Genomic DNA, 15509 nt, shown 5'->3' on the forward strand with positions numbered 1-15509 from the left:
TCCCCCCCACCCCCCAACTCTAACCCTGCTCCACTCCAACAATGGCCGCTCTGTTCGACCCTACCTTCTTTTTATTGGCTGCTGTTAATTAGCCAATCAACTCTTAACAATTGCAAATGTGCCTCATGTAGACTCCTGCAAGGTGACACTCACAAGAACGGAGACTCACCTCTTTCCCAGAGTGCAGCACTGCAGAGGGGCCGTCGTTTGGACAGGACATTAAATTAGACCTTTTGCTCTCTCTGCTGGACATGAAGAGCTCTGCCTGCACTAAGCTGCACACAAGGGGTGTTCTTCCTGATCCAGCCAAAAGTAACATCACCCCCACCCCCCACCCAACAGATGCTGCTCGACCTGCTGAGTTCCTCCAGCAGATTGTTTGTTGCTTCAGTGTGCAGCACTGGGAAACAGGACCTGCTCATTTAATTCACGGCTGGGAGCTTGCAGAGCAACGGTTGGCAGTCCCAGTCCCTATGTTGCAACACAGAGGGTCCATCTAATACACTATTCCAGTAAACCACCTGACTTGGGTTTGGATAATGGGAAGGAAGGGATAGAATTCATCTGTAGGGGGTGGGAGGGTGGTGATAGCAACTGGGGAGTGAAGCAGAGGGTCTGTGAGGGAACAGGGAGGGGAGAGGGGCAATGTGCCTGTGGTGGCATCTGGGGCTGCACAGCCTCACATAACCATAAGGTGGCAGTGCTGCACCATGTCTGGCAGTGCTGGGACAATGGGACCTCCCAGGCCTAGTGTAGCCACAACAGAGATCTGGATGTGTCTCGCTGCTCTCTGTCGCACAAGGTATAAACCTTCCGAGTCTGTGGGCTTCAGCAAGCACGTCTTCAACATCAAATCCCCTCTGTTGCTGCCCAAAATAATGAGAACCATAGAACCATAGAACCAAACAGCACAAAACAGGCCCTTCGGCCCACCGTGTTGTGCCGTCCATCAGACCACCCTCACACTACCTAACCCCTTCCTCCCGCATATCCCTCTATCTCACACTCCTCCATATGCCTATCCAACAAGCTCTTGAACCTGTTCAATGTATCTGCCTCCACCACCACCCCAGGCAGTGCATTCCATGCACCAACCACTCTCTGGGTGAAAAACCTCCCTCTGACATCCCTCCTGAACCTCCCACCCATAACCTTAAAGCCATGACCTCTCGTCTTGAGCATTGGTGCCCTGGGAAGGAGACGCTGACTGTCTACTCTATCTATTCCTCTCAATATTTTATATACCTCTATCATGTCTCCTCTCATCCTCCTCCTTCCAGTGAATAAAGCCCTAGCACCTTAAGCCTCTCCTCATATTCAATACTCTCCAATCCAGGCAGCATCCTGGTAAATCTCCTCTGCACCCTCTCCAATGCCTCCACATCCTTCCTATAATGAGGCGACCAGAACTGAACACAGTACTCTAAGTGTGGCCTAACTAGAGTTTTGTAAAGCTGCATCATCACCTCGCGGGTCTTAAACGCAATCCCGCGACTTATTAAAGCCAACATCCCATTGGCCTTCTTAACTGCTCTTTCCACCTGTGAGGCAACTTTCAATGAACTGTGAATATGAACCCCCAGATCCCTCTGCTCCTCCACACTGCCAAGTACCTTGCCATTCACCCAGTACTCTGCCCTGGAGTTTGTCCTTCCAAAGTGTACCACCTCACACTTCTCCGGATTGAACTCCATCTGCCACTTGTCAGCCCAGCTCGGCATCCTATCAATATCCCTCTGTAAGCTCCGACAGCCCTCCACACTATCCACAACACCGCCTATCTTAGTGTCGTCTGCAAACTTACTAACCCAGACCTCCACCCCCTCATCTAAGTCATCTATAAATATCACAAAAAGTAGAGGTCCCAGAACCGATCCCTGCGGGACACCACTAGTCACTGCCTTCCAATCCGAGGGCACTCCTTCCACCACAACCCTCTGCTTTCTACATGCAAGCCAATTCCTAATCCACACAGCCAAGCTTCCTTGGATCCCTTGGCCTCTGACCTTCTGAAGAAGCCTACCATGAGGAACCTTATCAAATGCTTTACTAAAATCCATGTAAACTACGTCCACCGCACTACCCTCATCAATCTTCCTGGTCACCTCCTCAAAGAACTCTATCAGGCTTGTGAGGCAAGATCTTCCCTTCACAAAGCCATGCTGGCTGTCCCTAATCAGTCCATGATTCTCAAGGTGTTCTTAAATCCTATCCCTTAGAATCCTTTCTAACAGCTTACCCACCACAGACATGAGACTCACCGGTCTATAATTCCGTGGCCTATCCCTATTACCTTTTTTGAACAAGGGGACAACATTTGCAACCCTCCAATCCTCTGGCACCACCCTGTAGACAACGAGGACTCAAAGATCCTTACCAGTGGTTCAGCAATCTCCTCCCTAGCCTCTTGAAGCAGCCTGGGGAAAATCCCGTCAGGCCCCGGAGATTTATCTGTCTTAATATTATTTAACAACTTCAACACATCCTCTCTCTTGATATCAACAACCTCGAGAACATTACCCCTACCAGCACTCCCTTCTGCATCATCAAGACCCCTCTCCCTGGTGAATACCGAAGAGAAGTACTCATTGAGAACTTCTCCCACTTCCGCCGCCTCCAGGCAAATTCTCCCACCTTTGTCCTTAATCAGACCTACCTTTACCCTAGCCATCCTCCTACCCTTCACGTACTTGAAAAAGGCCTTGGGGTTTTCCTTAACCCTACTAGCCAAAGCCTTTTCATGTCCCCTTCTAGCTCTCCTCAGCCCTTTCTTAAGTTCCTTCCTCGCTACCCTATATTCCTCACGGGCTCTGTCTGAACCTTGCTGCTTATACCTCAGGTATGCTACCTTCTTCTCCCTAACAAGTCGTTCCACCTCTCTCGTCACCCATGGTTCCTTCACCCTGCCATTCCTTCTCTGCCTCACCGGGACATATTTATCCCTAACATCCTGCATAAGATCCCTGAACATTGTCCACATCCCCATGGTACACTTTCCTTCAAAAAGGACATCCCAATTTACACTCCCAAGTTCTCTCCTTATAGCCTCGTAGTTAGCCCTTCCCCAATTGAAAAACCTCTTGTCCTCTCTGCACCTGTCCCTGTCCATGACAATTTTAAAGTAAAGATGTAACTCTGCATAAACTGACATGATTGTGAAACATGTCATTGCCATTTGTGGGATCTTGCTGTGTACAAATAAAGTGAGGACTACATCTGTTGGAGGAGGAAGAAATAACACTGAGTGTGTGTGCATTTCTGTGTGACGGGGCAGTGTAGAGGGAGCTTCACTCTGTGTCTGATCCCGACAGTATGTGATGGGATGGTGTAGAGAGAGCTTCACTCTGTGTCTGACCCCAGGAGTGTGTGGTGGGACGGTGTGGAAGGAGCTTCACTCTATAGCAAACATTGACTTGCTAAATAATGGGGTTTGCAGCAGGAATCATGTTCAGAAATCTGTCATGATGGCGATATAGGCATAAATGAGTTGAAGACTCAGGCTGTACAAACAGCCAACATTCTTACCAGTGACACCAGGGGAGTAACCTCCCAGTCCATGGCCTGTCAAACCAGGGTTTGCCATGGTAACCATCGGCGAGCTGGGATGCACAGCTGATGTATTTGTTCTCTGGTGAGAGAGATGGAAAAAACCAGTACGTTAGATCCACAAATGACAGATTCTGCTTACACTAATGTGATATTTTCTGTCCAAAACAGTAAATTAAATACTTCCACAGTCTAATCAGACCTATCCAAGTCACACACCGCTCCTGCTCCATCTCCACTCCCCACCTCGTGAAGTCTCACATGTTTAGCATCCCCCAGTTCCAACAAAGGTCATCGACCTGCAATATCATCTCCGTTTCTCTCTCCGTAGATGCTGCCTGTCCAACTGAGTATTTCCAGCAATTTCTCTGTTCATTGCTGATGTAGTATGGATTAAACCCAAAGTAAGTCACAGGTCACTCTCCTGCATCAGTTGGTCTCAATCTAAGCTCTGTACTGGCTGCCAGTTCAGTGTCACATTGCGGGCAGTCTGTAACAGACAGGCCCTGGGAGACTGGATGGTGGCACCCGGCTCCCTACCCACTGCTGCTCCTGTTCGTGTTGGGCTTGGGTCAGTTGTGGTCAGTTTGAATTGGATACATGAGCAGATGAAGGTGGGCGTCCAGGCAGCTGGAGCAGATGCCAGTGATGGAGAATAAATCATAGACTAAATCCAATTTCCAAAGGTGAATGAAACTTCTTAATAATTTTTAAGGTGGACATTGTACCTGCTCCTGATAGCCCTCAAGAAGGTGGTGAATTGGAATTAAACTCTCACCAGTGAAGCAGCCATGTTTCGGGAGCCAGTTGAGACGGCATGTATTTCCCCTCTGCGACTGTCAGTGCCAAGGTTCACCGGGGTCGGGGACCTTGTCGTCATGTTTCTGTTGAGGTCACCAGGGGAGCTCAGCATCCCTGATGAGACGTGGGCATTCAGGTAACCAGCACCTGTCACAGGAAGTTTCTGACAGTGAGTAAACAGGAAGTAAACATTGACCACATTTATACAGCCGATACTCATTGTAACATCTTCAGAAATTCAGGTCAATGGTCAAGGGTTTTCCAGCCAAATCTGGGCAATGGTGATAGCAATTGGCAGCAGGTAACGTGTCAGGTGGAGAGGTCATCGGGGGGAGGTGGAGAGACATTAGGTGCCAAATACTGACTTAGAAGCTTGTACAAGTGTGAGGTGTTGCATTTTGGAAGGACAAATCAAGGGAGGACACACACAGTAAATGGTCGGGCACTGAGGAGCGCGGAGGAACAAAGGGATCTGGGAGTTCAGATACATAATTCCCTGAAAGTGGCGTCACAGGTAGACAGGGTTGTAAAGGCGGCTTTTGGCATCCTGGCATTCATAAATCAAAGTACTGAGTATAGGAGTTGGGATGTTATGGTGAGGTTGTATAAGACATTGGTGAGACCAAATTTAGAATATTGTGTGCAGTTCTGGTCACTGAACTACAGGAAGATGTCAATAAGATTGAAAGAGTGCAGAGGAGATTTACAAGAATGTTGCCGGGTCTTCAGGAGTTGAGTTACAGGGAAAGATTGAGCATGTTAGGACTTTATTCCTTGGAGCGGAGAAGAATGAGGGGAGATATGATAGAGGTTTATAAAATGTTGAGGGGCATAGACAGAGTTAATGTGAGTAGGCTCTTTCCACCTAGATTAGGAGAGATAAGTACGAGAGGACATGGCTGTAGGGTGAAAGGGGAAAGGTTTAGGGGGAACATTAGAGGCAACTTCTTCATTCAAAGAGTGGTGGGAGTGTGGAATAGGCTGCCATCTGATGTGGTAAATGGGGGCTCGCTCTTAACTTTTAAGAGTAAATTGGATAGATACATGGATGAGAGAGGGCCTGGAGGGTATGGGCTGGGGGCAGGTAAATGGGACTAGCAGAATGATGTTTCAGCACAGACTAGAGGGCCAAATGGCCTGTTTTCTGTGCTGTAGTTTTTCTATGGTTCTATGGTTCTACATTGTAGACAGAAAATAGGGTAGAACCACATCAACAGCCCCTGCACCTCGTGTGTCTTCAGCTGCCCGAGCCCTAACCTCCAGCATTCCTCCCTCCAACCCCTCGGATCATGCTTTGGTCATTAGTTAATATCTTCATTACCAATTACACTGACCAGACATGTCAGCTCTGTTTCTCTCTCCATACAAGCTGCCTGACCTGCCAAATAATTCCAGCATTTTGTGCATTTAGTTCAGACATAGTAGAGTTAAATATGGTGTGAAACTCCTTTAACCCTTCTCCACCTTAACCCTAAACTCACATCAGGCACTAGCATGGTCACTTTGAATTCAGCCCCACTCAAGTGTCCAGTTAGGGCTGATGTAATACGGGACTGAGGTGAGTATTTAAATGTTGAATGTGATCGCTCATTGATGCACATTACATCACCATATACTTGCCCAATCACTCAGCTTGTCTAAATCCCTGACCTGAAACATCAGCTATTTCTCCCTCCACAGATGTTGTTTGGTCTGCTGAGTGTTTCAGGTTTCTACTTCAGCAAAGTACCTCGGACCCTGCTACTGTGTGGGAATACTAGACAAATGCAGCTTTTTTGTTGTTGTAAGATTTCACACCGATGCCTTCAGGGCAGATGGATTAGCTGTAACAGAATGGGGGAGGAACCAGCCCTGCCGTTTGTGCTCCCCACACCCTCCGTGCTCTCTGCTGACGTTTGTGCACTAAACACCACGACCAAAATTTGATTTGCTGACTTCAATGAACCAAATTTTGGAGGGAGAACTGATGTACAAATGTTGGTGCCGGGCGCTTTGAGTACTCTAAGTGGCTTTCTACCCCGGTGAGTGTACAGCAAGGAGGAGGGACCCAATAGGTCAGGAGAACTTATTGCCAACTGATTCTCTGGATACTGGTGAACAGCGCAGGCAGACATGTGAGTGAGCAGAGGTGGGAGGGGCAACCATTGGACAGGAGACACACGGGACACTGTGTGTGTCCTGCAAGAATATATGTTGGAAGGCGTATGGTGTCACAATGGTTGAGTTGCTGGGTTAGTGCCCAGCACTCTGAACCACTCAGAGACACAGGTTCAAATCCCACCTCTGTAGGCTGGGGAATTCAAATTCCAATAAATAGATTTGGAATTGATTGAAAAAATACAAATTTCAGTTACAGTAACCATGAATGTTCCCGATCACCACCGAACTCTATCTGGTCCACTCTTGCCCGTCAAGGAATGGAACTTGCCACTGTTACAGTTGAACTCAACACCCCAAAACCCATTGAGGGATGGACAGTAAGTGTTGCACAGTCAGTGACCCCCACATCCTGTAAACAAATAAAAACCACCGTCACAGCCATCCTGTGAGCGTCAGGCAAGGTTGTGGGGATTTTGGCACTTGATAAAACATATGTGGGTAACACTGCCTTAGAGCACCAGCCCCACAGAAGAGCAGTGCAATGTGTGGCGTGATACAGCTTGCACAAACCCACTTCCTGCAGACACCAGGGCCCACACAACACCCTCAGCAGTCACAATATTACTGTACACTTCCATCTAGGAATGGAAAATACTCACAGAATTAAACCTTTAGAAAATTTTGGACTTTTCTGGCCTAGTACTTTATGAAAACTGTCATCAGTTCTACATTTTTTCTGTTTGCTGATTTTCGTGGGCAATGCATTTTGTCTGGGTTTGGTCTAGAGTTACTACACAGCTTCTTATGTTGTCCATTTTCTGTTGATGGTAGTGACAGGGGATCATGGTTTTGAGATTTCCCTCCCTACAAAACACTCCTCTCACCTTTACTTACAGAATCAAGGACAAGTTTCACGGGTTTATTTACTTTTCCCAAAAGAAAGAATTTTCACAGGCCAAAGTGCTACATATTTTGATATGTCATCACTTTATAACATTGGAACCACAGCAGCCAATTTGCAGACAGCAAAATCCCACAGAGAGGAAAAAGATAAGGATCAGATGATGTGTTTTACTGATGTGAATGGAGCACTGGGTTGGCCCTGAAAACTGAAGAGAACTCCACTGCTTCATTCTCTGTGCATGTGATGTGTGCTTGTTCATATCTGGAGTGTGCATGCATTGCAAGTGTGCATGTGTTGCGATTGTGCATGCATTGTGATTGTGCATGCATTGCAAGTGTGCATGTGTTGCGATTGTGCATGCATTGTGATTGTGCATGCATTGCAAGTGTGCATGTGTTGCGATTGTGCATGCATTGTGATTGTGCATGCATTGCAAGTGTGCATGTGTGCAAAAGCAAGGAATTGGGAACTTTGATGCAAAATATGTTTGAGTATTGAGAATGTGATCTTTTGTACAAGAAGCACTAAGACCAAGACATTGATAAAGGCAGTATAGAGTATGAGGGAAGGCTGGTAAGGAACATAAAAATGGACAGTAAGGGCTTCCATGGGTACATAGAAAGGAAAAGACCAGTGAGGGCAAAGGTGGATCCTTACAGACCTAGAGGGGAGAAGTTGTCCTCAGGAATAAGGAGATGGCAGAAGAATTAAACAAGTCCTTTATATCTGCCTTCATGGAGGACACAAACTCCTGTGGATAAACCAGAGGAAGAGGCTCCAGTGAGGAGGACTCGAGTGAACAACGAGTTAGTAACGAAAAGCACTGGAGAGTTGGTGATACTGAAAGCCACTAAATCCCAAGGACCTGATCACCCGCATCCCAGAGTTTTGAAGGAGGTGCCACGGAGTTTGTGGATGCTCTGGCTGTCATCCTCCAAAATTCCACAGTTTCTAGAATCATTCCTGCGAATTGGAGGGGAGTGAATGTGACCCCACTGTTCAAGGAAGGAGGGAAAGAAAAAGCAGAGAACTTCTGATCTGTTAGCCTAACGTTAGTGGAGTGGAAGGTGCTGGAGTCTGCAATGGACTCCATGAAAAGAATGTAGGATTGAGCAGAGTCAGCACGGATCTCTAAAGGGGATCATGTTTGACTGATCTGCTGGAGTTCTTTGAGGATGTGACTGGAAGAACAGATAGAAGATGTGGTGAATTTGGATTTTCGGGCAGCTTTCAGTGAGGTCCCCCACACAAGGTTGGTCAACAAGGTCCAAGCATGTGGAGTTGGGGATAATATATTGATGTGGGTTGGGAACTGGTTCATGGACTGGGAATAAACAGGTACTTCAGGTTGGCAGGCTGTGTCTAATGAAATGCCACGGGGATCAGCACTTGGGCCCCAGCTGCTCACAATCTGTATTAATAACTTCACGAGGGGATCAAATGTCACATTTCCATGTTTGCTGATGATACAAAACTAGGTGGGATTGTGGATTCCGAGAAGGAAGCATAGTGTTCGGGGGTATGGACAAGCGGAGTGAGTGGGTGAGATCATGGCAGATGGATATATAATATGGAAGAATGTGAAGTTTATTGAAATTGGCGTACAAAACAGAAAAGCAGAGTAATGTTTAAATGGTGAGATCAGGAAATGGTGATATTCAAAGAGACCTGGGCGTCCCGTGTACAAGTCACTGAAAGCCAACATGCAATTAATTAGGAGGCTTTACTACTGGAGGACTTGAGTACAGGATTAAAGATGTCTCACTGTAATTACACACGGCCTTGGTGAGACCACACCTGGAGTACTGTGCACACTTCTGGTCTCCTTACCTAAGAAACAATGTACTGGCTACAGTGGGAGTGCAGTGAAGATTGAATGGATCGGTTCCAGGGATGACAGGTCTACATTGAGCAGACTGAGACAGTGTCCTCCCGAGTTTACAAGACTGAGGGGAGATCTCACTGAAACAGAGCTCGACAGGCTGCATGTGAGTAGGATGTCCCCCTGACTGAGCGGTATCGGACTCGGGGAGTCCTGATGCAGGGTCTCAACCTGAAACATTGACCATCCCTCTGCCTCCATAGATGCTGCCCGACAGGCTGAGTTCCTCCAGCAGTTTATTTTTGCTCGGATGAGGGGTCTCAGTCCCAGGATATGGGGTAGGCCACGCAGGACTGAGATGACGAGGGATTTCTTCAGCCAGAGGCTGTGGATGGTCAGTCACTGAGATCGATAGGTGTCTGGATACTAGGGGAAGGGAGAGGTATGGAGAAAGGCAGGGACATGGGGTAAGAGATGAAGCTGGGGGGGGGGGGGTGGGTGAGATGGCTCACTCCTGATGGGGAAGAGTTCTCAGTAATGGTGGCCCCGTGGCACTCGACTCTGCCACTGACACCATGGCTTGCAGTTCAGGGACACAGCCCCAGCTGTTTCAACGTCCTCCTGTGCAAGGTGCTGACAGCGGAGCCTCCCCAACTGCAGGGATTGCTCGGTTGGTTCCAGCCCCTGGGGAATCCTGGAGGGATCAGTGTACACCGCTGTCTGTGGAATCTGGGATAAACATCACTGGGTTCAGCTTTAAGGTGCTGCTTAAATCAAACTTCTTCTGGTGACATTTCTGATACCTCGAGAGGTTCAGTGACAGGACATCTGGTGAGGCTCCTGGGTGGGGTTCATGGGTTAAAACACTGCAGGTATTATCGTGCAGAGGGAGAGCCCAGGGTGTGTGAACCTGTACGGTGCGCTGGTGAGATGGCTGGGTCAGGCAGCAGACTGCTCTGTCTCCCCAGCCCTTTGTTACTTGAACCTATGGAGCTGCTGAATGCTGAGTAATGATCAGCAGGAAATCCGGCTGCAGCACCCAGACACTAATGTGAACATGATGTCAAGTTTCGTTTCTGAGGCAGTGCCCACTGATACTGTAAACACTCACTCTGACAACAGACATGCAGGGCATCTCCATACCCTTCACACACCAGCCTCAGCTCTCTCCCTCTCCAACGCTCTGTGTGTGACTGTACATACAATTGTTGCCCACCCCAGTGTCAGCGGACCCTGCTGCCAGTGCAGCCCCGACAGATCCAGCACCCACCCGATTCAGAACCCTCAGCAGAAGACACACTCAGGGCAGGGAGGCTGGGGGAAGAGAAGGTTTACAGGGAGATGGGGGTGGGGAGGAAGACAAAAGCCCTGCCCTGCCCTGGGTTCTGTCCTCTGCCTGACCACAGTGTGTGTTACTCACTGCCCCTGTGATGTTCGGAGAGTCACAATTGTGCACCGATGAACCCAGTTCTAGAGACCTCCTCTCATCATCCTCTGCCTGGGACCACCCTCCGCCCGGGACCGCTCTCCCCCGGGACTCTCCGCCCAGGACTGCCCTCCCCCCGGGACTGCCTTCCCCCCCGGGATCGCCCTGGGTTCCTCCGCCCGGGACCACCCAGGGACCGCCCTCCCCCCCCAGGGACCACCCTCCCTGTTAATCTTTCTCTTATAAACTTCAACAAAATCTCCTCTCCTTCTTCCAAACACCAGTGAGTACAGGGCCCCCTGCACGACTTCTCTTCAATGTTAAATCCTTATCCCAGGAATCAACCCAGTGAATCTTCCAACCCCCACCCAAAAGATGACTCTGACAGCTGGCCCACCACCCCACACCCCCCTCTACCATGGTTCCATGCTGGTGGGCCACACCTTCCTCTGCACAGGTCCCCACCTCTCAGGTTCTCCATTTCTCCCCTTCCATTACCAACCTTTACGTCACCTGCTCTAATTATTCCCTGCCGGCCTCTGCTTGATGACTCCGCTGTGAAGCACCCCGGAGTCTCATTATGTTAAAGGTGCTATAGAAATGCAAGCTGTCGATGGGCAGAACAGCATCGTGGGAATTGTGGCAGGTGAGTGACTGGAAGTGAAGGGATGTGGACTGTTGGGCCAACACTCAATGTGTCCTTGTTCCTGAGAAAGTCCCGAACATTTCCCTGTTCTTTCTTCAGCTGCCTGGTCCTGGGGTCAGTTCACTTCCTCCACAGGCAGTTGGAATGTTTCAGCCCCTGTAATGTGTGGGAGAATCCCAGGAATCCTGGTGAACCCAGCACTCCGAGTCAGGAGGCAGGTGGGGCTAAAGGTTGGCTCCAGTCTCACACCGGCACCTGGCCCAGCTTCACGTCAACAGAGTGAAGCACAACTGAAGTTGAGGAACCCGGTCACACAGACCTACGGTCCTGTTGCTGAAATTCGGGAAACACGGGAGATGAGTGTTCCCACTTTCCTCTCCGTGTGAGCCCTGGCCCTGATCTCGTGCAGAAGGTGGTCTCTCTGACAACAAGCCAATTCAGCAGAGAAGGGCCAAGGGTGCCACACAGGGTGCCACAACAGGTCTTCCCATACCCACCAGCTGCAGGTTTCCAAACCCCGAGCCTGACATCACATGACTGCCCGACACAAACAATTCTGCAGAGGCTGGAATCTGGAGCAACACACACACAGTGCTGGAGGAACTCAGAAGGTCAGGCAGCATCTATGGAGGGGAATAAACAGTCGATGTTTCTGATCGGGACCCTTCATCAGGAATCGTCCTTCATGAAGTGTCTCAACCCGAAACGTCGACTGTTTACTTCCCTCCATAGATGTCACATGACTGCCTCTTCCCTGGCAATCCCCTCGTCATCTCACTCTTTTCCGGGGCCCCTCCACCCCAACCAGCCTCATTAACAATCAACCCGTCAAGTAGAAATACTATATAGAGTAATACAGCAGGGAAACAGGCCCTACGGCCCATCTCATCCGTACTGACCAAGATGTCTACCAAAGCTAGCCCCATTTGCCTGTGTTTGGTCCGTATTCCTCTAAACCTTTCCTGTCCACGAACCTGTCCAAGTGTCTTTTAAATGTTCTTATTTCTGTGTTTCTAGTTAATTCTATTTTAAAAGTTAATACATTTTATTTAATTACTTCAATTTTAATTGTTTTCTTAAGTGCTTGGCCCGGCAGGAGAATTTGGCCGGGTATTTCAATAACTGCACATGATCACCATCCTAATGGGAGCAGCACACCTGCATCAGGAACTGCAGTCCACTGTGATGCCTTCAGTAGTTGAATGTCCAGCTGAGGCTGTCCTTTCAGAATGGTTGGTGAAGCGAGATACTAAGGAGAGATAGGGTGCACTGACCCTGTCCCGAGGGAGGAAGCTGGAAAATGAATGTGGTGTCTGTTGAACAGAATATTTACTGCAATTGTCACCTGCTTCGAGTTTGCCAGACCTTGAGTTTGGGAATCTTCAGGCTGTTGTCCAGGTCCTCAGCAAACCTCAGCACTACAGTCTGCAGGGGCTCAGTAATCAGCACCAAAGCACAGGAGCTATTCTGCCCTTCCCGGCCTATCCCACAATCTATCAGACCAAGACTGATCCAAGTCCAAACTCCATCCACGTCTGATGGAAGGTCATTGACCTGAAACATTCCCTCTGCTTCTCCATCCACAGATGCTGCCTGACCCACTGAGTATCTTCAGTGTTTTCAGTTCTTACCAACTCCACACCCCCAACCTGCTCTGATGTTCAGAGCCACTTACAATATAACTGAAATTGAAGTAGCTAATGAAATAAAATGTATTAACTTTTAAAATAAAATTCACTAAAAACACAGGAATAATTAAAGTAAAATAGTGGAAAATGTATTTTACAAAGCCCCTGATCCCCTCTACAACCCTTTGCTCTCCGATTGCCCTCTCCAATCAATGGTGCCTCGGTTTGGTGGGTTTAACATGCAGGATCCAAGAGGTGACTCCCCAGTGTAACACTGGGGGATCTCAGTGGGACTGGGCCCCATCAATGGCCTTCACAGAGAGTGTGGGGTGTGTTCCTGCCACACCCCACCCCACCCAAACCTGTCTGTCAGTCTCACACCCCATGCTTCACAGCAGGCATGCGGTAGTCTCTGAGAGTTACTTCAGTTTCAGCAGCTCAGCTGTGGTGTTTCCCAGGATACAGTGCAGTACAGCCCATTTTATTTCTATATTCACCCTCAGGATCTGGGTGATGCAGGGGAGGCCAGCATTTGCTGCCCATCCTTGCTTGTTTTTGAGAAGGTGGCGATGAACCACGCGCTGCAGACCCAGTGGATGTGCTCCCACAGTGCGCTGGGCAGGGGGTTCCAGGAGTTTAGACCCGTGACAAGAAAAGACCAGTGATATACTTTCATGTCAGGGCGGTGTGTGACTTGGGAGGGAACCGTGAGGTGGTGGTGTTCCCCTGTACCTCCTGCCTTATCGTTCTCCGGTGGTAGAGGTCAGGGATTGGGATGTGCTGTTGGAGTAGTCTGGGCAAGTAACTGCAGTGCATTATAGATCATGCACACTGCAGCCACTGGGTACTGGTGGTAGAGGGAGGGAGTGCTTAGGGGAGTAGACGGGGTCCCAATCGAGTGGTACTGCTTTGTCCTGGATGGTGCTGAGATTCTTGGGAGTTACTGGAGATGCACTTCACCCAGGCATTGGAGTGGGTTCTGTCACACTCCTGACTTGTGCCTGGAACGTGACGGAACCCCTGAAACAAGTGGTGCAAATGTTACTCGCCACTTAACAACCTGAGGCTGAACATTGTCTCATCATGCTCTGTGCAGGCATGGGCTGCTTCACTTGCTGAGGAGCTGTGAGTGAAATTGGACGCTGTGCAGTCATCCGCGAATATCCCCACTGCTGACCTTACGACGGGAGACACTGATGAAGCAGCTGAAGATGGTTGGGCCCAGGACACTGCCCTGGGAAACTACTGCAGGGATTGTCCTGGCTGGGATGATTCACCTCCAACAACCACAACCCGTTTACTTTGCCTCTAGCCACTGGAGTGCTTAAAACATCCAAATACACTGAAACTATTTAAACATCCAAATTAACTGCCACTTAGCTTCAACCCTCGCAGCTGTCTCTCATTTCTCTGCACCAAGTCTGGCTGCAAAATCCAGGCTCCATCACTGTGCGGATCCCACAGAACCCTCAGCATTTCTGTCTTCTGGTGGACATCCACCAGAGGGCCGTGTCCCCTGGACCCCTGGCCTGACTGCGCAGAAGCACAGCCCCCTCCCACCCCCACGGCCCCCTCCCACCCCATGGCTTTGGACGACTCTGACAGGAGAACTTGAGAGAAGAGAAGTGTGAAAATATATTTGAGCTAACAAGAACGGAATTCGTGCTCCACCACCGCGAGTTACCCCTCACCCCACCACCCTCGCCATAAGCCTCACAGTGGCTGGGGTCAGGACTGGCCCTGCCCACAAAAGATGGGAAGGCCGCACCCTGCCTTCTATAAACTGTGCGCGCCCCGGCTCTGCCAGTTCCAGAGGTGTTCACCCTGCTTTCCAACCTCTCTCTGTGGAGCAGCATCTGCCTTCCACAGAAGAATCACTTTCCCGAGTGATTAGATGGTGTTTGGTGTAAGTGCTGTACCTGTTGCTGAAGTCCAGCCTGGCCCCTGTTCAGCAGGGGTATAACACCCCTTTCGGTTTTTCATGAAAGTGACGTAACATTACTCCTCAACCAACAGAAACCAAAACCCGTCCCAGGTTGCCGTGACTTTTAGTGGCAAAAACTCTGCATGTTTTCCCTGCCAGGTCAGCCAATGCAGTGCCACATCACGGCATTCAAAATTCAGGAGCTGGATTAACAATCCAGGGAACCCGAGTTGATTTCAGTATAACAATTCTGAGAATAAAGGCCAGCAAACATGGGTGTGAGGCCACTGCGAGTTGTCCAACAAAATAAAATAAAACAGTTCACTAATGTCCTTCGAGGAGGAAGCCTTACCATCCATGCAGAGTTTTGAGTATATATCCTCACTCCTGCCGTTGTCCAGTAACTGCCCTCTGAAAGACAGTTAGGGACAAGCAAGAAATGCCACCCTTCACTCTGATGCCCCCTGCGTTCAGAAGGCACAAGGATCCTGGAACAGCTTTGTGTTATATTGTGTTATCATTACCCTCTAGTGGATGAGTGCACAAAATAAAAATGGATTTCTTATGCAGAGCTGCGCACATATGTAACTTGAATCATGAGTGTTGTTTCTCTTGACATTTGAATACACTGAACATGTTGCAATGAGATAATCAAAACATAAGAAAATAGAGTGTTACATCACTGCATCTGAAAAGTAATTTTCTCTGTAAA

At 49.0% G+C, this 15509-nt stretch overlaps 1 protein-coding gene across 4 annotated transcripts in view; it reads right to left on the reverse strand.

Moving 5' to 3' along the window:
• Positions 1 to 15509, reverse strand: part of mef2b (myocyte enhancer factor 2b) — a 96035-nt gene that overhangs the window by 8551 nt on the left and 71975 nt on the right. For all 4 annotated transcript variants that reach the window (XM_052038243.1, XM_052038239.1, XM_052038240.1 and 1 more), the window contains 2 exons: positions 4325 to 4494; positions 3526 to 3628 (listed from right to left, as the gene is read on the reverse strand). In XM_052038243.1, coding sequence (XP_051894203.1) covers positions 3526 to 3628; positions 4325 to 4494 — 273 coding nt within the window. The remainder of the gene's footprint in view (positions 1 to 3525; positions 3629 to 4324; positions 4495 to 15509) is intronic.

Source organism: Pristis pectinata, chromosome 24, assembly GCF_009764475.1.
Source record: "Pristis pectinata isolate sPriPec2 chromosome 24, sPriPec2.1.pri, whole genome shotgun sequence".
Lineage (NCBI taxonomy): Eukaryota > Metazoa > Chordata > Chondrichthyes > Rhinopristiformes > Pristidae > Pristis > Pristis pectinata.